The following is a 23215-nucleotide window of genomic DNA, read 5'->3' on the forward strand; positions in this document are numbered from 1 at the left end:
TAGGCGACCTTTTTTACTTCCACCCATGCACATTTTATCCACCAGGGTGTACTATATGTATAAAGGTGTCCACTAATTCACTCCGGAGTAGCTATTGAATGGAGCTATTGAGCTGATGGCGGAAGTTGGTGTCCAATATCACACACCCTGCAGCTGGTCTGTACCAGTCTGTACCGTACTGAGCCCAGCCTGGTCATACAGGGTCACGTGACGTGTTAACATCCTCCACACACAGCAACACACACTTGACGAGAGTGGACAGCCATTGGTTGTTGATAGAATACTACATGACTCTCTGAGCAAATAAAATTGTGAAACCTGGACATTCAAAACTGCATGACACTTGTGTTTTTTCCACTTTTCAATTCCTGTTAGCTTAACCAATTTTCAATTGAATTCTTTTCCGATTTCCTATTTTGTCCTGATATTGGACGAAATTTAAAAGATGAAGTTATTTGCTAAATATGCTGCTTGAAGTTAAAAACCAGTTAAGATGTCATAAAGTTTGTATTTGTTTTAAGCCTAGCTCTAAACCTATATGTATCCTTGGGTTCCAACCTAGTGAGTTTGAAGAGGGCCCGAAATTAATATTAAAAAGTTTTAAATACCTGCTATCAAGCAATCCATTTAATTGCAGTCGCGACTAGTTTCGACTCCTATGTGGAGTAATTTTCGGGCTGTACAAAGACTTCTTCTTTCATCACATGAAGAGTGTCATATTTAACATGTAAACATAAATACACATTTACACACGACACATATACATACATGGACACGACACATTTTCGGCAACTGTTCATTTATGACAACAGACGACGCTAACCCGGCGGAGTTTAAGTCAAGACTGCACTTTTCCGCCCGAAGATGACTCCACATAGGAGACGAAACTAGTTGCGACTGCGATTAAATGGATTGCTTGATAGCAGCTATTCAAACCTTTTTAATATTATTTAGCAATCCGGAGGCTAACATCCACAATGACGAAATTAATATTGTAGTTGTTAATACTACGTCTATTTGACCTATCGCAGCGGTCCGTGAGATATGATCTACAGTGAATCTCTGATATTAAGCATGCGGGTCCATTGTACGCGACTGTGATGTATCCAGCATCCGGCTACTGTACACTATCGGGTGTCCACGTCCAGTTGTTTAACCCACAGTTTTAGTTTCAATGTTATACGTCCCATTATGCGTGTGTAACCGAATCAATTCCAACAGAGGAATTGTTTGTCAAGCTCATCTCTCATCTCATACTTGATTCAACCCACATTGACTATTGAATATTCTTTACGAACAACTTGTATAACAGTTTATTGATGGAACAAAAAATATCCTCTCTCTACATGTTACACAATATTATTGGCATGTACTGTAAATGCAAAGTTCAAAGCGAAAACGTATTTTTATAGAGACTAGGGTGCTCGTCAAGTCTTAACAATGATATTACTAGGTGGATCACCATTAGCATGGGCACTTACTATATACGTTATGAATCCCCCATTCGTTTTCCTTATCTATTCTTCTCAATCCCCGTATGATAAGGTAGTGCTATTAAGACAAACGTTTAAGTAAGATTCAAGTGTAAATGCATCCTACAGCGAACTGACCAATGGTCAACCTCCCCATATCACGAGTCCTCTGACGTCCCATCCGTATAATTGCGGAGCTCCGAACCTGTTCCCTCAGACCACCCAATTTCGGTCTCGTGATTAATTACAAACAGTTATGGCCGTTGGAGGTTTGGGAGGTTTTTATGCATTCCAAAACTAAGGGTACAAAGTCTTAAAACAATTAGGGTTCTAGTAATCGACGTTATTCACTAAAATCGCCTATAAGCCGTCATAAGTTCATTATAGTTCAAGACAACATCGCTCTTCGAGTTGCCGATTGCGTTAGCCGCTAACCAGATAACCTCATATCTTTATTGCTGTTAAACACTTGTGAAACGTTCTAGTGTTTATCTAGAAAGGCTAATCTATATGAGGAAGATTACATAGCTACGAAGTAATTCACCTGCAACTCATGCTGAGAATTAAATCTATGAGGAGCTTTCAAGACTTTTGAGAATTTAACTTCTGTTGTTGTTAGTAAGACAGTCAATACTTGTGATTATCAGTTATCATCAGTGTAATAAGGAGTCGTATCGTAGGTGTAGGATGGAACTGGGCAAAAGAACGAACAACTATGTGAACGGTATAGGGTAATGCTTTTCTTTGATTGATTGCTGTTTGATTTGGAAGACTTTGAAGACCAATTTGACAGGATCGCTATTAATACAATTTTCATTTCCCTATCAATAATAATTAACTCGATAGTCTCTAGATACGCCTCAACTAGAGCACCGCTATTAAACATTCACAGAAACCTAATTACATTTTATAAGAAAATCACTAAGTTTTTTTTTTTTTTTAAGTTGAAGGGACGGTCTGAGCTTTTCATTATTGAAATTTGTATTTTCAAAATTGTCGTGAGAAGATAGTAGTAGAACGGAAACTGTGACTATGCACAATGAGAGTGCTACACACGCAATACAGTATGTATGAGTATGTATGGCGTAGGCACCGTGTGCTCGGAGTTATGACATTAGCACACCACGAGCAACGAGCACAGACCTGCCTACGCCCACGTATACAGTATAACACAATACAGCACTGCAATAGTCTGTCACAATACTCTGATCATTTGCAGCTTACTTGTGGCCTAATGATTTACTCGCAGCTGTATCTTCCTTTCCAGTTTGAATAATATTACTGTAAACCTTCCTTAGTCACCACTTCTCGATGGTGGTGTTGCCATGAGTTTGGTTTATGTCCTTGGGGAGGCTAGGCTATATGTTACTTGCACTGTTAGTTACGAAGGATGTAACTTCGACTTTAATTGGCTATGCTGCATTGGCAGGCTTTCGGGTGGTTTCATAGTTGGTTCATCTTTTCCTGGAGAAGCAGTGTTAGGTTAACTGGGCGATGCGATCAATGAACAAACCATGCAGTCGAGTCTGAAATTCAACATAATTTATATGTTGCGGAAAGCGTATTCTGGTGCCAAATTCTTCCTAAGGCCCTAATAAAGATATCAAATTGTATCCCGGATATCGCATTGTTTCTCTCATGAGTTTTTCTACTGCGGCTTTTCTCTCTTTCTCCGGAGTGAGGCGGCGATGACCTCGCCTGTTGTCCCGGAATGCCGGACAAGTGACCGTTTCCTTATAAGCCGCTGGACCGGGCATGCTAGGATTCGCGGAAACCTGGACTAGCATTGTGACCGCAACTGCTGACTGCAGACTGCAGCTGCTGTCAGTCACCTCTGATCAACGACTAGCGGCTTTTTGTTTATGGCCTGCTCTTTTTACCCTTCATCCTTTTTCGGAATCGATTCATACCGGATCCGTTTGGTTTTGCGACATAATTACCACTGTAAAACTTAAGATTCGACCGCACGTGGTAATTGTCCGGAAGAAAAACGAGTTAATCCTCATCGGCGTCTAGGACTTGTTCTGCTAGACTTCGTCTTCAAAAATATCAACTGTTGATACAATAACAATCAGTTAATGCGAGTCGACATGTTTAAGGTATGATAAGAGAACACATGACAACAATTAGCGATAGCAAAATGTCAGAGGAATCGATGCGTGTGATCGCCTAGCACAACATGTTGTAGGCCTAGTCTAGGTGCGAAACCCGACACCTTTCACCTGGCTAGAGCAGATAGCTGCTAACTGATACCAGGGCCTGGCACGTGCCACGAGCCGCACAGGTGTATAGTGTCATGTGGCCGAGTGCGATCATATCTACAACATCGGTACCATCAACATCAGAACTGAGATTATATATATCAAGTACACACTGCATCACAGACCTAGACCCATGAGTATTGTCGGCACTTACGGGTTCCCATCTCCTCTTCTCCTGTATATCGATATGTTAGGCCTACAACGTTGGTACGGTACCTTATTATTGACATTTTGCTAGTTTCGATTCTTTCCCAATGCAGCACTTTTTTTGTGAGAGGTCAACAGTAGAATCATCACATGAATGCAGCCACTGTAGCTGTAGAGTTATCTTCGTTTTGGACATTCATTGACTTCAATCACTGCGTCGCGCCCACTCCGGTCTTAACAAGAGACAAATTGAGGTAAATTGCCGAGCGTGCTTCAGTAAACGGAAACTAGCCGTTCATTCGCCGAATCACATAAATTAAAGGCCAAATTACGGAGGCTAGCTTGTAAGTAGGCCGGTGAGGCTGGGCCACGGGCTAAGCTTTGTCTCGCCGAAACGAGTTGTGCATAAAAATTGAGCCGAGGATGTAGAATAGCCAGTAGCGAGTAGCGAGTGGTCCGCGGGACTCCTGGGTCGTACATAACTGCGAGATCTTCATCTCAATCCTCCCGCCTCTACTGCAGATAGCGAACCGCGTAGGATTCAGGTACCTACGTAATTTAAACAAATTTGTTGATAAAAGCGCTTGAAGGGATGAGCATGAGCAACGACTACACGCTCAGCCTTGCAGCGGTGGTTGGTGAATAGACGGCTTCTGTGTCTGTGGGTAGGTCTAATGTTATGGTTTGGTTCAGTTTTCAATGTTTTTCAAATTATTTATTATTAAAAAAATAGCATAGATTTGTATATTTGCATTATTTGACTTGGATTTGATAAACAGAAAAAGGTGCTTGTGGAAATTCGTGAAAGGTTTTACCGGGGATTTCAAGTGGTATGACGCAGTCTGCTAAGGAGTCAGTATGTTATGGTGGGTGCTAAGAATATTTATATTTACCGTTATTTACTATTTAGAGAATATGGTAGTGAATATTTAAGGATAAATATTAAAATGGTATTCCAGCGAGTGCCGGAGCGGTACTGGTACCAGTCTGCGATACCAGGCGCTACCAACGAGCACACCGCCAGTGATCGCTATCATCTTGTCAATTAAATGCTTCACCATTTCGCATTTTTATGATAACGTGTTGTTGACACGTACTGTCCTTATCGTGTTGTTCGTAAAAGTGACGGGAACTTAACTATGTATGTATTTACGAGATACAGTAAATGCATGTCTACTCCTTTAATCTATGATAAAACTCGCCGTTGGCACTACGATATACCTCTGCACGCAGGGATTACAATTCTGGAATGGAATCACTGACTCTCGTTTAGATAATAATGAACAATCTGATATAGTCGTACTGTAGTTTTTCTTGTTATTCCTGTTTATTGTAGTTTTTCTGTTTATTGTAATAAACATAATAAACTATGGTTGGTATATTTGCATATAAAAAATAAAAACCTGTTATAAAGCACTTGCTTTACTTCCATTAGAGGTTCTAATCGTCTAAGCTGGTTTAGTTGTGTACTTTCTTCCCCGGCTCGAACGATTTTGTTCATTGATTGTACTATAGTCCGTTTAACTCTAAACAAAATGGTACAACGCCCATTACTGTCAAAATTGTGGTTAGAATGTTATGACAACTGTTGTGATTCTTTTTACAAAATGTCATAGTTGTTGGTTATTCTCACCGCTTAACCATGGATTAAGGGTCGAATTAATTTTGATATTGACAAGCTAATTTGAGAAAGTATGTGTCAGATTGCTGTTTCCGATTATTTACAAAAAAAATGAATAAGTTCTAAGCACACTTTGTGGAAATTGACTTTTTGTAGTTTCAACCGATGCTTATAGCCTAGTTTAGTTAATTTCTTCCGAGGACGCTCGTGATCACTCTTCTGCTGCATGTTAACAGTTTTTAGCGCCTCTACAATATCACTATTACCGGAGCCAGCTGACAGCGTACTATTCAACGTCCGGTCACAAAAGTACAGATGTATTGTTTAGTTGCATCCAAATTAATTACTGAACAAGTCAGGAGTCAGTGCAGTGCAGCTTTCTCGGGCAATTGGGCCAGAAGCACCGCAGTGCAGTGTGTGTGTAATCGCTGTGTGATAGCTGTGTTGTGTGTATGTGTGTGGAGGGGGCGAAGGTCGAGTGCCATATGGCCAGAGTGCTGCAGTGAGGGGGCAGGCAGAGGAGCTCTGGACCATGCAAACAACAGCGATCACGTACTGCTGCTGTCATCGCTCTTCGTTCCTTGGAAATGCAATAATTAAATGAGGTTTCCATCGAACGATTGTTGAAGAGTCGATGCCGACGTAGGACTATAAGCACAACGACAGCATTTTAGTTACCAGCAGTGAGTGAGCGACTGTGCTGAAGTAAAGATCCATGAAAAATCTGCCTCATCAAAAAGACGCAGTAAGAGAAAAATGATCATAACATGTTATGATGTCATGTATGTCATGCTACGACAAAAAAAACACATTTTTAGATAGGAAATGGTTTGGATTTACCTCGCCCATCTGATAATTGCGTAGCTGGTTAATGTATGTACAAACTATACATCTGGATCATGATCATAAGGGAGCAATAAATTACACGAATTCGCTTGATGGTCGTAATATCAATTCAGAGAGCACAGTGCGCCATGGATTCTTTTCGAGGCACCCCCAGACACCTTCACCTTGTTAATTCCGGAAGTTTTAATGGATAAACATACATTAAATTAGCCATTTCCTATTTACCACCCTTGATATGTGGACTGCCTAAATATTACGCTAAACACGCTCTAAATAGTCAACTTATTTTATTAATGGTACCCGAAGTTGGTGTTTGTTTCTCCTTGGCAGGCTTATAACACGTTGGCAAGTTGCTCAGTGGCGAGGAGCTTGCTTGTTGGTGCATTGAACTAGCATACAGTTTTAACCTAATTGTCAATTATAAATCAATTTAAATTTATTTACTTGTCAATTTAAAAGTGTGGCACAGTTGGTAACGTCAGGGACTTCGGGCCCAAGGCATCGATGTCGTGGGTTCGGATCCTGTTCACTGCCGATCCACGCACGGGTTTAGTCCATGTGGACGGGCAAATGCAAGTTTAAAAGAGGCCGCCAACCTCTTAAAAAATAAAATGTTCTCGTTCTATTCTGTACGAGCCTACTGCAGCTCCACATCTTAGGTTTGCGCGTTTCTCTCTACGCACGACTGTCACCGCAACAACTAATATCACTTCTGTCGTGCAATGATTGACCCAGGTCAGTGTAGCAGTATATACAGTTACAGTACTACAATAACGACGCATGACTTGCGCAAGTCGCTGGTCGCTGGTCGCCATATGGCGGAGTGAAAGTCAACATTGTCGCGCGTCGGGCGTCGTCACTCAACAAACGCTTCTCACGTGAAAGGCTCCCAGAAACGTTTAATATTGTTTCATCACTGTATGTTGTGGCTAGAGAATAGACGTTTCTGAATCAAATACGTTTAATTGTCCATAATGAAGACTCTGCCAATCACCATTTGCACGAAATCGTGTTTTTACTCCCTACCTTGTTTTGCAGTTCCAAAAGACCTGCCGTCAATGCTATCAATGACTTACACTTCTACATGAAATATAACCCCCAGCTATGACGTCGGAGTTATTTCACACCCGGATTTACGAGGTAGCATGAGTCCGTTGCTTCTCGCTGGTCGTAACTCGTAACTCGTAGCAGCTCAGACAGGAGCACTGAGCAGCGCCCGCGGGGCCAACACCGTTGTACGATTTACGATTGTGTTTTGTTTTAAATGTTGGGCAAAGTGTAACAGCGGGTTTTCTTTTTTTGCGACGGGTCATCGTGGCTGTGTCGCACCAATAGGTAATCTGAGTGAGGTAGTCGTTGGCAGAAGGCAAACTATAATGAGCAGTTAGTTTCCAAAGATTTACACATGTAGTTTCTATTTTTGTCGACATATCAAAAAATTTAATGTATTTCTTTTTGTACCGGTTGCTGTAATTCTGTATCCATTGCAGATACACAAATTGACCAAATCCGTTGTCCCTTTCCCCGAGTTTATTCAACGTATAACGTATACCACGTTATTTCTCGAATTTTGGATGACAGTTATTTTAATTGTTTAAGTTTTAGTATAGTATTTGGTTACCTCAACAATCGAGGATGGTCTTCGAAAGCAAAAGCGCTCCTTCAATCACAGATCGGATCTACACTTGTCAAACAATCTTGGAAATTATATACAACTAGGTGAAACCCGTCGAAATCGACGGTTACTTTCAAGGCTTACGCTAATTTATCCAACTGCGATAAATTGAGTGAAATTATACATATTTTGAGCATTTAGCATTGTTTTTTGTTCAAGGAGTAATAAGTGTAAAAACAATAAATGATATTAATTTGGTTAGTTACCAAAAATTTCTGATCATTCAACGAATAAAATATTTTCCATACCGTACGTCATCGGAGTTATTATTAGTATATTAACCGGTATCTCTTCCTTTGGAAGAACCTTGAAATAACATTAAAATCGTATTAGTGGATCTTTTGTAGTTAAACACTTCCGTGATTTCATTAGTGTAATGCAGATTAATCTATGATTTTATTTGAAAAAAAAAACTATTTGTTGGGAAGACCCGTTCTAACTTCAAAGGGAGGTATATCCGTTACAGTGTAAGTTTGATTTTTACTTCGTCACGTCGGGTCAGTTCATATCGTACTCGGTGCCAATGAACAACCCTCTATCATAGTTTTGAAAAATTGGTTGTGGGGTTACTGTTAAAGCTAGAATTCATTGACATGGGGGATGTCAGTTAGTTGTCTCAGACTTATCAATTACCTACATAAAGTTGTCAATATAATCTTACTACGGAATGTTGGCTTTTACTCTTTATTACTGTTAAGGGCCTCCTCGTTTATATGGTCGTGCGCCTTCATCGGCAGCAAATAATGTAAATAACATAGAAATGTGGCATTTCCAAAAAGCAAAAAATACTGAAAAATTGACCTTCCTGTCATGACAGTAGCTTCTTAAATAGTATTTACTCATTGAGCAATTTTTTACAGCCAAAATGTCGTGTTAATTTCAATAATGTTACCAACCCAGTGGGCCGCGGTCAATATAGGCCACTGCAAATAATTTGTCAAGATAGGTACCATTTTAGGCAAGGTTTCTGTGTTTGGATGTTATTAGACACGGTAAGAGCACAATAAAATTATACTGCAGATGAATTTTCTGTTGGAGAAATATCAGCCAAACTATAAATGTCACAATGCGAGTTTGAGCATTTTGTAACTATATAGGTAAGTTACAGAGATTTTTTTAGGCTGCTGCTCAGTGTACTTTAAGAATGCATTTTTTAGAGATAAATTAAATGGTTTTTGTTGCTGAGTAGCGCTAGTAAACATGCACAACCCTTTTCGTTAGTCTTATAACATTCAAAGGCTCTCTAAGAGTTCAAGTTCTTATTTGGTTACATATCTATATTATTTTTTCACTAAGATGTATTAATACATCGAAGTAACCTCTCTGAAAAGTCTGCAGTATATTGCAGTTTTCCAGCTTAATGATTTTCTAAATTATGCACAAATTTCTACACAAATATTTTAAAATTTGTATAAAATGTATGACAATAATCTCATGAACCTATGACGATCTGCATCATTCATAATAATATGATAAAATATAGGCAAAAGTGGTGAAAAAGGCAGTCACCAACCCGTAAAATAGATAATCAGAAAATAAAATTGCAAATACTTCTTTTGGACAATTCAGTAACTCCCAATAAATGTGTTTTGTTTAAAATACAATTTTAAAATTAACAGCTGTTTTAAAGTATTATCCACATGACCAAAATGTAAACAAATCTGTGGAGGGATCTTTAAAGGCTTCTGGGGCAGAGCCCTAAGCGAATTTACTTCCATTTTCTTTTGATGACTCATCTACAGTCCAAGACCTTTCTTTGGACACCTCTACCAAGTTCCTAAGCCCAGCCGTTCTCTCAAATTAGTGGAGACAAAGTTTCCAATCAAATATTAAGATTCCCCCATGTTAATCTTATGGCAGAAAACCCAACTTTGATGGAAGATCCTGCCCAAACTAATAAAGATATCAAAAAATTAAAAACACTTTGCAAAACTACAGATCAGGGCCATTCTTTTGACACTTTAATCTTGAAAATCGGTCCAAAAATGAGGGGTGAGTTCTGTTCACAAAAATCGGCTTAGCGTATTATATATATAGATTATCGATGTCGATGATTGTAACAGAGGGAGCAATTCGTCATTGTTATAAGTACCTTTACAACTCTTGGCCATGTCGACGTTTAGTTTCCGCACGGACTGAGCCAGTCGCGGGCGTGCGCGTGCGGGTGCGGACACCGCCAACCACCTCGCCACGCACCACCTGTGTCCAGATCCTCTCCTCATCCCTTGTACGTCGCTCTCACCCCTCGCCAATCTCTACTGTAGACGACTCCACGTGAGAACGGTTGATTAGCCGAGTTTGGAGGTCTTGTCTTCATCTAAACGCCAGATTTCATCGGTTTATTTAGGAGATCGCTTTCCAATTCTCATCCGGCGCCGCAGTGACGTCGCGATTGCCAAGAATACGATAAAGGCGTGGCAGCCAACTCGTTTCTTTATTCCTCGGTTGTTTCGTTCCTCCATATCTTGTTCTGCATTTGTTAATGTCTCCGTATCTACCACCGTATTTATTATCATTGTTTGTGCCACTTTTGCCGCTAAGCTCGCGCTCGCACATCGCGTTTGCACATCGGTTCAGTTTTGGGCCATCGCGATTTTATCTAGAGTTTCTTATACCTTCTCATACAATTTTTATTGCTGCCATTTCGGAGTTTCTCCGATATAGGTTTATAGGAATTGGAACTGTTATTATCGCTTGTTCGAATGTTTTGCAATGACTTACAACTATTGATTGAACTGGGTATGCTCATTTAGGCCGTACTTACAATTCTTCATACCGAAACCCAGCCTGTTTTGGAAGTTGGTAGTGAATAAAATAAACTATACAACTACTTCTCTTGTAATGTCGAGAATTAAGAGTTCTTCTTATATTTGTATCTTTGGGGTAGAATTCACGTGAGTTTAGGAGACTCAAACGCGTGGAAACGCCAAAGTCCATCTCTTAGCTTCACCATGAAAAATGTGTTAGCACGCATGGGTGGATTTATGGGAAGGTTGTATAACTTGCAGCCCCTTTTAGGGTAATATAAAGTATAGAAAAACGACCAAAAACTAAGAGCACCTTGTTTTAAAATTTTAAAATACTCATATTAAAAAATTTAAATTTACTCCAGAACCAACAATTCTTTTTTTATAGTAAATGTTTTAAATTGGTATCCTACGTGATATCGGCACGGTACGAAGACAATGAATCATCGTGAACAATTACTCAACCCAAAAGATATCATTGTAAACATTTGAGCGAACCTTCTTGAAAAACACTTACGTTTTTTTTTTGCGGCCAATGCAGCCCCCAGTCAACTTTCTAAATCCCGCATCCTGCCAAAGTCATAAGCTTTAAATTATAGCTACAGTTGCTGACTGATATTATAAAAACCTTAAATAATTGATAATTGATAATTGAATCGATATGAGTTAAAAAATTAATTCCAACATGGTGTCTGTAAATAGTTGTAATATTTGAATATATTTTGTGTTCTTCACTACCGTGAGTAGAGTTGATAACCCAAGTGTAGCAGTGTAGCAGCAGTAGACAGAAGTGACGTGGTATGATGTTGGCATGTTGTATGTGGATTGTGATTGTAGTGAACTCGACAGTTTACCTCATACCTGTAACTTGTAACGTGCAGTGCCCTCGTAAACCATCGCGCTCGAGTTATTGATAATTCGCCTGTTGGATAAACTATTGTTAGGCTATATGTTATCAATTTAGGCCTATGTAATAGTTATCTCTGTGTAATGTAAAAATGTTTTTTTTCACTGTTGTAATGTTGGCAACTCTGCTAGTTGAAATAGAGACTATCTTCTCAAGTAAAATGGTGTTTTACTATAACCTAATCACTGCCTTAAAACTAAACTTAAAAACCCTTTAAAAACTAATAGGTTATGGGACCAGATATATAGTAAAACCATAAAAACATTAAAACCATTGTGAAAAAGAGGAATAAAGTTATCATGAGTTCCGGGAGTGAAAGTGAACTGAACAATGTCGGCAAACTCAAGGACGTCGAATCGTACACCATGTGGGACTTCGAGGTTAAAATTCTTTTTAAGTCCAAAAATCTCTGGGATATTGTTGATGGAACAGAAACTTTGGATAATCAAGAAGATGATAAGAAAAAGAAGGCTTGGAAGTCATTAGATGCAAAAGCACAACACATCATAATAATGACTATAGACCAATCAGTTAAAATGCATGTAGTCACTTGTGACACTTCCAAACAAATGTACGACACTTTAAAACGCCTTTTTCAAAGAGATACGACACAGCAAAAGTGTTCTTTATTGCAAGATTTCTACAACTTCAAATTCGATCTTCAAAAGGACATGATGTCAAACATAGCCTACATACAGAACATTGCTTTTAAGCTTAACAGACTTGACCAAAAAGTGGACGACACGATGCTACTCACAAAGATCCTGAGTATCCTTCCAGACCAATATAAACATTTCTCCAGTGCGTGGGATTCTACCAGTGCAACCGAGAAAACCCTCGAGAACCTGAAGGCTAGACTGTTGCAAGAAGAGGCGAAGACCGTGAGTGACTGTGAGCAAGTAGCTTTTAAAACCAAATCTCAAGGTAGGCCTAGAGTTGTAACATGTTATTCTTGTAAGGAATCAGGACACATTCGTCAAAACTGTCCTAACGTAGGCCTAAAATCAAAATTTTGTTCATACTGTAAGAAACCTAATCATGTAGAAAGTGAATGTTTTTTGAAAAATAAGCAGCCTAAAGCATGCAATATATGTAAGAAAACTAACCATTCTGAAAAGAATTGCTTTTTCCGTAACAAATCTAAATTTAAACCTAAAGATGACTGTAAAACATCTTTTCTGAGTCATGTTAATCTGCCAACAAGGAAGTCTACACAACTAGGCGATTGTGTTAACCTATGCGATAGCGTTAATACCAAATCTTTCATTATTGATAGTGGTTGTACCCCTAATCACATGACAAATGATATTTCTATTTTAGAAAATGTAAAATCATGTACTAAAAGTATTTCTGTTGCAAAGAAAAATCAAAGCATGCAGCAAATTGCTGTAGGAAATGTTGACTCTGACCAATGTACACTAAAAAATGTTTCTTATGTACCAGAGTTAAGTAATAACCTAATGTCTGTCAATGCAATTACCGAAAACGGTGGCGAAGTATTATTCACAAAAAACAAGGTACAAGTTCTCAAAGATAAGTCTATCATTTTAGAAGGGTGTAAAAATAAAAGTGGTTTGTATGTAGTTCAGTTAACGGAAAGTGTAAATGAAGTCGCTACTGTAGGCCTAAGCAAATTTGATCAAAATGAATGTAGGCCTAAACCTTTTGATACAGAAAGTGTAAAACCTATCCAAAAACAAACCAATGTACCGGTAATCATAAAGTCAAACACTAGCCCTACTACACGTAATGAAGTAGCTTTAGAATGGCATAGAAAGTTAGGTCATATCAGTTTTCCGTATATGAAAAAGTTGACAAAAATTAGTAATGGCATTCCAACTGATGTTTATATGTGTGAAGATGAATTTTGTGATATTTGTATTAAATCTAAGCAAGTAAGGAATCCTTTCAATACATCTAGAGTAAAAGCTTCTAGACCTTTAAAACTGATACATTCTGATCTTTGCGGTCCGATTGAACCCTTGACTCACGATGGTAAAAAGTATTTTTTAACTGTTATTGATGATTTCTCTCATTTTTGTAAGGTGTATCTATTAAAAAGTAAAAGTGAAGTGTTTAGCTACCTAAAAGAATATGTAAATGAAGCAGAAGCTCATTTCAATCTTAAAATTTCTAAAATAAGGTGCGACAATGGTGGTGAGTATGTTGCCAGTGGTCTGAAAGAGTATTGCAAATCTAAAGGAATTGTCATAGACTACACAGTACCTTATTCACCCCAGCTCAACGGAACAGCCGAAAGAATGAATCGCACATTAATGGAAAAGGCTCGAGCGATGATTTTTGACTCTAATCTACATAAAGAAATGTGGGGCGAGGCTATTTTAACATCTGCATACCTACTTAATAGAAGCCCTACTGTTAACCTAGATACAACACCTGCTGAAAAATGGTACGACAGAAAACCTGACCTTTCAAGACTTCAAATATTTGGCACAGTAGCCTATGCAAAAGTCTTAGGCTATTTAAAGAAATTGGAAGCAAGAAGTAAAGAAGCTATTTTTGTCGGATATGCAATGAACGGCTATCGATTGTGGGATCCTGAAAAAAGAAAAATATTTATCTCTAGAGATGTGATTTTCAAAGATGCAAACTCTGAACAAATTAAAATAAAACAGATGCAAAATAATTTTTCTGATGAAGATTGTACACAAACTGCAGAAGATGAAGAAAGAGAAGAACACATGAATGAAACTCAAGGAGAAGATCAAGAAAACCAACTAGGTGCAAACCTAGAAGAAGAAAATATTGGAAGGCCTGATATAAATGAAGAAATTGAAAATGAACGACACTACAATCTGCGACCAAGAATAAATATGAAACGACCTTCAAGATATGAAGAAGAATATGAAAACGGCCAAGTTCTGCTGACGTACAATGAATGTATGACTAGTAGCGATAAAGAAAAATGGGAATTGGCCATTAAGAAAGAAAAACAATCCTTAGAGAAGAATGAGACTTGGGAAATAATAGATGAAAAACAACTGAATGAAAATGATGAAATACTAACAAGTAGATGGGTGTTTAAAATTAAAGAGGATGGGACATATAAAGCCCGTTTAGTAGTTCGAGGCTGTGAACAGAAGAAAGGAAATTTGGACTTTAGAGATACTTTCAGTCCAGTTGTGGAAAGTGCTTCTTTAAGAATTCTTTTCTCACTAGCTGCTCAAGAAAACTTACATATCCAAACCTTCGATGTAAAGACTGCTTTCCTGTATGGGGAAATTGAGAATGATATTTATATGAAGATACCAGAAGGATTTAAGGAACAAGGGAAAATTTGCAAACTCAAGAAAGCCCTCTATGGTTTAAAACAAGCTCCAAGTCAGTGGAATAAGAAGTTAACCTCATTTCTGAAAGATGAAGGACTAATACAGCTCAAAACCGATCAATGCCTGTTTAAGGATATTAAAAATGAACTTTATTTGGCTATTCATGTTGACGACGGCATCTTAATGGCGAAAAATCAAAATAAACTTAAAGACCTGCTAGAAAAACTCAGAACTAATTTTGAGATGACAATTAACAAGAATCCAAATATGTATATTGGAATGGAAATAACCAGGAAAAAGGAAGGCATCTATCTCAGTCAAACAAACTATGCAAATCAAGTACTCAACAACTTTAATATGACAGAGTGTAAGTCAGTATCTACTCCCTTAGAAGAACAGACTAAGATTGTTGATGAAGATGGAAAAACTAACTTTCCTTATAGAGAAGCTATAGGAAGCCTTCTCTACATGACTAATAAAACCAGACCAGACATGACATTTGCAGTTAATTTTGAAAGCCGCTCTACCGAAAATCCGAGAAAAAAGGATGTCCAAAACATCAAGAGAACTTTGAGATACCTCAAAGGAACAAAAAACAAAGGAATATTTTTTCCTTCAACAAGTTCTAAAGACCTAAGTATTCAAGCGTACTGTGACTCAGACTACGCAGGAGATGTAAAGGATAGAAAAAGTACAAGCGGATATGTCCTGCTGTTAGGAAGTGCACCAATTGTATGGAGTTCAAAAAAACAACCAATAACTGCTCTATCAACAGCTGAAGCTGAGTACATATCTGCAGCTGAATGTTGCAAGGAAATAAAATACATCAAGACTCTAATCACAGAACTGACCGAAAAAACTGTGAAAACTACCCTGAATGTTGATAATCAAAGTGCCATAAAACTCATCAAATCAGGTCAAATGAACAGAAAGAGTAAGCATATTGATGTGAGATTTCACTTTGTGAGCGAACAATTTCATGCCAAACTATTTGACTTAAAGTACTGCTGCTCAGAGGACCAATTGGCTGACATATTCACAAAACCTTTGTCCAGCACAAAATTTTCAAAGTTTACAAGTCAGCTATTAAGTAATGTGTAAAGACATAATTTAGCCTACACAAATCATGCAGGCTACTTAGCATACTATTTTTAAATGGCAAATCTTTTTTTAGAGAAAAATAAATAAACAGCCTACTGTCAATTTCATACTTACAATTTGTTAACATGATAGGTACTTAACAATTTCTTATGTAAAATAATATCATGTTCCAATAAAATAACACTATTTTTCTGTATTTGTAAAAAAAAAAAACATTTGTACATTAAGGGAGTGTGTTGGATAAACTATTGTTAGGCTATATGTTATCAATTTAGGCCTATGTAATAGTTATCTCTGTGTAATGTAAAAATGTTTTTTTTCACTGTTGTAATGTTGGCAACTCTGCTAGTTGAAATAGAGACTATCTTCTCAAGTAAAATGGTGTTTTACTATAACCTAATCACTGCCTTAAAACTAAACTTAAAAACCCTTTAAAAACTAATATCGCCCGCGTCATTGTCGATAATGTATTCTGGATGTAAATCACAGATGGCGCGCGATATGGTGCATTGTTTGAGCAGTTCGTGGTTCGTGCGTCGCCTGGAGCGTGTTGCAGATTGCAGTTGCAGTCAGGAGCTAGCTAGCTCACCACTCACACCACACTGCGTCTATCTACCATAGCCAATACTAGACCATTTATAATAGCGCATGCTACTTTGCGATTGTCTCTTCCCAACTTCTCCTAGATGTTCCCCTACAAGCTAATATTGTGTTTGATCCGCTGTCCGCCACCAGATGGTGATGATATCTCGTCAGCAACTCCTTTGTTGCTGGGTCCACGACTCCTCCGACCGCCTCCTCTTTGACCATTGTTCCAAGGCAACTTTACGTGTTGTATTGTTTTACCTCCTGTCGGATTTATCACCTTTTTTTTCTAGACCTTTCAGTTTGCTTTTTTAGACTAAATTTTTCCTGTGGGATGGTTTAACTTATAGAATCCAAAGGTTGAAGACAGAAAGGGTCACATGCATTTTTAGCCCCACTGGCCTATTTTTCATGCCTGTGATATCCAAATGTTGAGCTCGTATCTCTTGTCTAAGCAGAGGTGGTCTGACTCTTTACCCTCCTTGTTACAGGGACTCTCTGTACCGGCTGAAGCTACGAGAGTTGCAGAGGTTAGAGAGAGCTGTGTGGTTGGCACCTCCGGACAAAGTACAACTATGTCAAGACAAGGGCCAGACCGAGTCAGACTGTCACAACTACATCAAAGTTCTGCTCAGTAATGGCAAGCGCCTGTTTAGCTGTGGAACTAATGCCTTTACGCCACAATGTTCCTGGAGAGAGGTATGTGTGATATTCAACTTTTTTATACTATCCCTACATCTTGTAAAAACCACCTTATTAAAGTAGTAAAAATATTTAGTGTCTTCTGATTCTATTGCTGTGTTTTGCATACATTAACAATGAATTTCAGCCCATGAATGGTCGCAAGTGTTTGTTTTGTGGATGCCTCCCAGTAAGTTTTGCGTCATCAACACAATCTAATCCTTACTTGTTAAGATCTCTTCATATTCTGTACTATTGCTCATCCATCATGCTCACTGCTATGTTTGTGTTGTTCAGATGGAGGATGTCAGCAGAGTTCTAGAGTGGGTACAAGGGGTTGCTAAATGTCCCTACTCCCCCCACTCTAACATCACTGCCCTCATGACTCTAGATGGCCAGTACTTTGCTGGTAGTCCGATGGACTTTTCCGGCACCGACCACGCCATCACCCGAGACCTGGGGGCTCCCTACCTCCGAACTAACCAGTACAACTCCAAGTGGCTCAACGAGCCGCAGTTTGTTGGCTCCTTTGAAACTGACGCATTTGTTTATTTTCTTTTCCGGGAGAGCGCAGTAGAATACATCAACTGTGGAAAGGTAAAGTTTTTTAAAGGCAGTGAAAGCAGTGCCATTTTTGGTTTAGTTTTAACACAATACTATAATCTGTTGATCATTTCCTTTTCTTAAATTGGTGTAAGTACTAGTTAAGCATAAAGACTCTTAGAAACACAGGTAGACTTGACCTTATTTTCTTGCTAGGGAGATTTGAGGACCTGCTTAAATTGTCATCATGTGCGAGTGCAACCAGCATTATGGGTTGAAACAGCTCAAGAAATTTCAAGTTTTAGTTTTCGGTGTACTAGGGCTTGACGAGTTTTTATTTCAAGTACCTAGCTATTTATTGGTTATTGTGCATATGCTTTTGAAGCAGCTGTTATTAGAATCCAGAGGGATTTTTTATGTCAACCACATTGTGAGTTGGAGATTGTTGCCAGACATTTGCTGCTTCTTTGAAGAGGTTCCCTCAGTCTTAGCTTAGCCACTGAGGACACCTCTTCTATATAATTAAGGGCTGAGCATTTGGCAGCAATAACTAACTAACAAGGTCTTTGACTTAAAAACCACTATGGATTCTAACTGTTAGTTATTGGTTACCTTGAGCTCTGGAAACCTTTATTTCTAGTACTGTGGATTATATATCCTAACAACTCAATAATTATTACAGAAAATTTATTCAAGAATTGCAAGGGTGTGCAAGAATGACCAGGGAGGCCAGCTGATGTTGAGAGACAACTGGACAACTTTCCTGAAGGCTAGACTGAACTGCTCCTTGTCTGGGGAATATCCATTCTACTTTGATGAGATCCAAGGAATGACATATTTGCCAGATGAAGGTCTGGTATATGCAACTTTTACCACACCCAGGTAATTACACCAAACTGTAGTAAAATAATTAATCAATGATGAAATTGTGGTCAAACTAAGAACTCATCCAAACAGACAACATAGTACCTTTAGTTTTATTTAGAGAATAATTTGCTCCATCCTACATTCTTTAAACATTTAAATTTTTACAGTCTGAAAAAAAGGTTAACTTTAAAAAGTAGATAAATAAAAATATACTATTATTTTGAAGTGGTCTGTAGCTGCGATAAATATCAAGTACTAGCTGTAACCCGCGGGCTTTGCCCCGTTTAACTTCTTAATTTTCAAGATTATCTCGTTCGCATGGCTCAATCACGTCCTGGTTGAAGTTTGTTCGCTACGCTCACTCACCTTTAGGTTGGAGCTCGTTCGCTACGCTCACTCACCTTTAAGTTGGAGCTTGTTCGCTGCGCTCACTTGCCTTCAGGTTAGCTCGTTCGCTACGCTAACTCGCCTCCAGGTTGAAGTTCGTTCGCTACGCTCACTCACCTTTTGGTTGCAAATTAGCTGTTGTCATAAATGTAAAAGAAATAATAGTGCTGCACCCTGTTGGTAAACCTTGTAACTTTAATGCTATTGAACATCATAGAACAGAACCATCTTGTTTAATTGAAACAGCTGTTAAGATTCAATAATTCCATTTCTCATAAGGTTAACATGGGAAACTCCAGTCTTCCAGAGCCACTGGGGCGGAGCCCGAAAGGATTTTTGAAATAAGAATATGCCTATATGTTAATCGGGAATGTGAGCTATCATCATGCCAAATTTCAGCCCAATCCGACCAGTATTTTTCGAGTTTACTTTTCCCATACACACATACACACATACAGCAACCACCTCTTTTTTATAATAGTATATAGATTTTTTCATCCAAACAACAAGACGGGCATCAAAATGGGTTATATTGACAGACTCGTTATGGTGTACTGTACAGTCATAACAAATAGCACACAATTTCTTGCACATTAATCGTTCACAGGGAGGGTCGGACAAAATGATAAGCCGTGTAACCAAAGATTGAAGATTAGCTAATTAAGACTCTACAGTAGTACTATCATTGATGGCATCAATAAACAGTTAACTTCTATTTCTCATTAATATTTCAATCTTACAGAAACAGTATCCCAGGATCTGCGATTTGCTCGTTCAACCTGACTGCAATACAGACAGCATTCAATGGAGCCTTCAAGTACCAAGCATCCACAGGTTCGGCTTGGGAACGTCACTCACCATCCTCATCTGGGTCCCGCCAGGCTCAGTGTCAGCAGACGACACAGTCAGTCCTGCAGTCCTCCAGGTATCAGCTGATGGACAGTGCAGTGCAGCCAACCTCACAAATGCCGCTGTACACATCACAGCTGGAGACCATAACTCACATCGCTGTTGATGTCTTGCCTACCAAACTGCACATGTAAGTGAACATTTTCAATTAAAGTAATCGTTCTTTTATCCGTAAATGTTTAAATTACACTGTGGAATAGTTTTGTTTTTTGAAAGTTGCATATTCATTTATATTCGTGGCAAATTTTAGGATGAATATAAATGCTAGGTGAATCTAGAATTAGGTATTCGTTTGTAGAGTTGTAACTATTTTTAAAGCTACCAATTATTTAGCCATAATGATTATCATTAATAAACTGATTTACGTAATGTCTATGTTCAGTTATAAACCACAACAAAGTTTAATCCTTTCAAAAATTAACTTACTATTTTCACCACAAAAAACATGAAATGGTAATATTGGATTCATAATAGATACCAGATGGTTTCAATAACTTGTAATTTTAATAATACACTTGTGGACAATAGTTGGATGAGATGTTACCCAACCATTATTTTATTGGTTAAAGGTTTCAACACTCATAACCATAATCAATTTTAACATATTTTTACTATTTTTTCTACGATGAATTATTTAGTAAATACTTTGATACAAAATTATATTAAAATCTCAAATCTGTGATTTCAGGGCTGTGCATGTACTCTACGTTGCTACTTCGGATGGTTTGATTAAGAAAATATCAGTCCTTTCTCGAACGCATACAACATGTGTTTTGGAAATCTGGAGGCCATTCCCAGTGGATGTTAACATTCCAATTCTAACTCTACAATATTTGAAAGAAACGGTAAGTAATTTTTGGGGAAATAAATTCACTGCTAAGATATGATATCTTGATGTCTATAACATGTGTCTTCTTCTATTCAAAATTATTAATTAACCAATGCAAGTGAGTAACATGGCACACTTTTTGGTGCATTGAAGACATTTTTTGATTTTTTAATTGTGAGTCTAGTGAACCAAACACTCAATCTTAATTATCTTATTAATTATTAATTGCTTGTTAATTATCTGTATTTATCAGTTTGCCGGTACCAAATTTTTACCTGCTTTTTAGTGCATCCCACAACCAGGCTTGAATCTCAATGCTGCTGTTGAATAAGCAAATGAATCATGTTCAACTACAATTACATCCAGCTGTTTATAGCTGGGTTGCTGAGTGGATGAAGTGCTCACTTTCGTGGTTGTCGCTGCCCTTGAGCATTAGGTTTTTGAAAAACGTTCTTTGGTAGAGAACCATATAATCTTAGTCAGTAACAAAATTGTCATTTCAATCATTCAACACATCCCTCACTAATTTTTTACTTAAAATCTGCACTCTGTGTGTCAGCGTAGTTTGAATCTGGTCTAATCTCAGCACTGGCAGAAAGGTTTAGAAGGTATATTCCTATGGAGAAAATGTCACTAATAATTTAACTGTGTTTATCGCAGGATTCTGTGTACGTGGGTACGCAGGAGCAACTGCTCCGTATCCCGGCCCAGCACTGTAGCAGACACCAGACCAAGATGGCGTGTGTCAACGCCATGGACCCTTACTGCGGCTGGAGTGAACACAAGGAGAGATGCATGCCAGCTCCCAACAACGACCCTCTCGCTTCTACCTGGCACCAGGACGCCACACAGTGCCCCATCCTCAACATGCCTAGTGAGTGGCCAAGAAATCGGTTTAGCTTACCCAAGAAAAGAGGCTGTTGACAGCACTGGAAAAGTTAACAACACAAATAAATTAAAATGTTCATCCCTAAATAGGGCTTCTTCAGAAGGAAATTGTAGAGGTAGAAATATCAAATTAATTGTAATGTGAACTTTTTTTGCGCCTTTTAACTGCCTGGATCTCTTTTCTTGGGTAAATATTTTAAATTATCATACTTCTATGTTCTACTAAAAAGTTGTTTAACTCAACAAAATGATTTTTTGATTGCTAAACTCAGTAGATGGTTAAGAACCTTAGATTAGGTGTAAAATGCAAAATTGGTTTAAATTATCTACTGTGTTGAGTGATCTATGATTAGTAGTACTTGTCCTTAAGTTCCATCTTCAGGTGTTACAGATGAAACTTGGAGCTAACAATTTTTTTATTATTTTAATATTAAATGGATGTGTGTACACGGTTTCTGTGTTCGATTCCAATGGTTTTGGCAAATCTACCTACGTTGGCTTAGTGACAAATTTGTTTCATGTTCCTGTAACAACAGAATATGAACTCATGAAGTCTGAAGCTATTTTGCCTAACCTACCTAACACACATCTTTTTACATAGCTGGTAATCCAAACCATATTTCAGTCAGTCCATCAGTGATCCAGAGACTGATTCATAATTTAAAACCATCGATTCTTTATTTTTTAACTATGAGCCATATATTACATCTAATCTAATACTTTATTTAACTAAATAAAAAAATGTTATTAAGGATAAAAGTCAATAAAATTTTTGATTAGTATCTGGAGGCTGGTCTGCTTGGTCTTCATGGAGTCCTTGTACTCACGCCACCTACAACGACTCAGCAGACGAGTGCCAGTGTTCCACACGCAGGTGTGACAACCCGGCCCCTAGCCACGGTGGAGACTCTTGTACCGGACCCAGCATCAAAGTAGCCAACTGCACAGTCCACGGCGCTTGGAGCAGTTGGTCAGCCTGGTCAGCGTGTTCCCAGACCTGTGGTGTAGCTGTCAAGACTCGTCGTCGTACTTGCGGCAACCCTGCTCCTGCGTTCGGAGGCCGAGTCTGTGTTGGGATGGATAGACATGAGATGTATTGCCATTCAAACCCTCCCTGTCCTGGTGAGTTATCTTGCAAGATTTACTGTGTAAGGTTTAAAACACCTGCAGTTTGATTTTGCACGCATGTCCTAACTATTCTTCGTTTATGTTTTTACACCATTGGCCTTTTTTTTTGTTGCAACAAACCCTGGTCTTGTTGATCTGTAACTTGACTTTTGCTATATACCATTATTAATTTATACGAGTATAGCTCAATGACTAATAGCATACTATAATCAAACTTATTAAAACAGAGTTTTTTTTCAGAGCAGTTAAACAGAGACCTCAGATTTGAAAGTATGCTCTATGCTCTAGAAAAACTCTCCTACCCAATCAATTTTTACGATCTCAACAGTCT

General features: G+C 38.4%; 1 protein-coding gene across 2 annotated transcripts in view; it reads left to right on the plus strand.

The window, feature by feature from the left end:
* Nucleotides 1-23215, plus strand: part of LOC128984686 (semaphorin-5B) — an 83941-nt gene that overhangs the window by 51186 nt on the left and 9540 nt on the right. For both annotated transcript variants that reach the window (XM_054404026.1, XM_054404027.1), the window contains exons 5-11: nucleotides 17144-17351; nucleotides 17631-17930; nucleotides 18559-18758; nucleotides 19873-20169; nucleotides 20728-20884; nucleotides 21529-21742; nucleotides 22537-22878. In XM_054404026.1, coding sequence (XP_054260001.1) covers nucleotides 17144-17351; nucleotides 17631-17930; nucleotides 18559-18758; nucleotides 19873-20169; nucleotides 20728-20884; nucleotides 21529-21742; nucleotides 22537-22878 — 1718 coding nt within the window. The remainder of the gene's footprint in view (nucleotides 1-17143; nucleotides 17352-17630; nucleotides 17931-18558; nucleotides 18759-19872; nucleotides 20170-20727; nucleotides 20885-21528; nucleotides 21743-22536; nucleotides 22879-23215) is intronic.

This window comes from Macrosteles quadrilineatus, unplaced genomic scaffold, assembly GCF_028750875.1.
Source record: "Macrosteles quadrilineatus isolate MER2022 unplaced genomic scaffold, UCM_ALF_1.0 Scaffold_2__2_contigs__length_208266976, whole genome shotgun sequence".
Lineage (NCBI taxonomy): Eukaryota > Metazoa > Arthropoda > Insecta > Hemiptera > Cicadellidae > Macrosteles > Macrosteles quadrilineatus.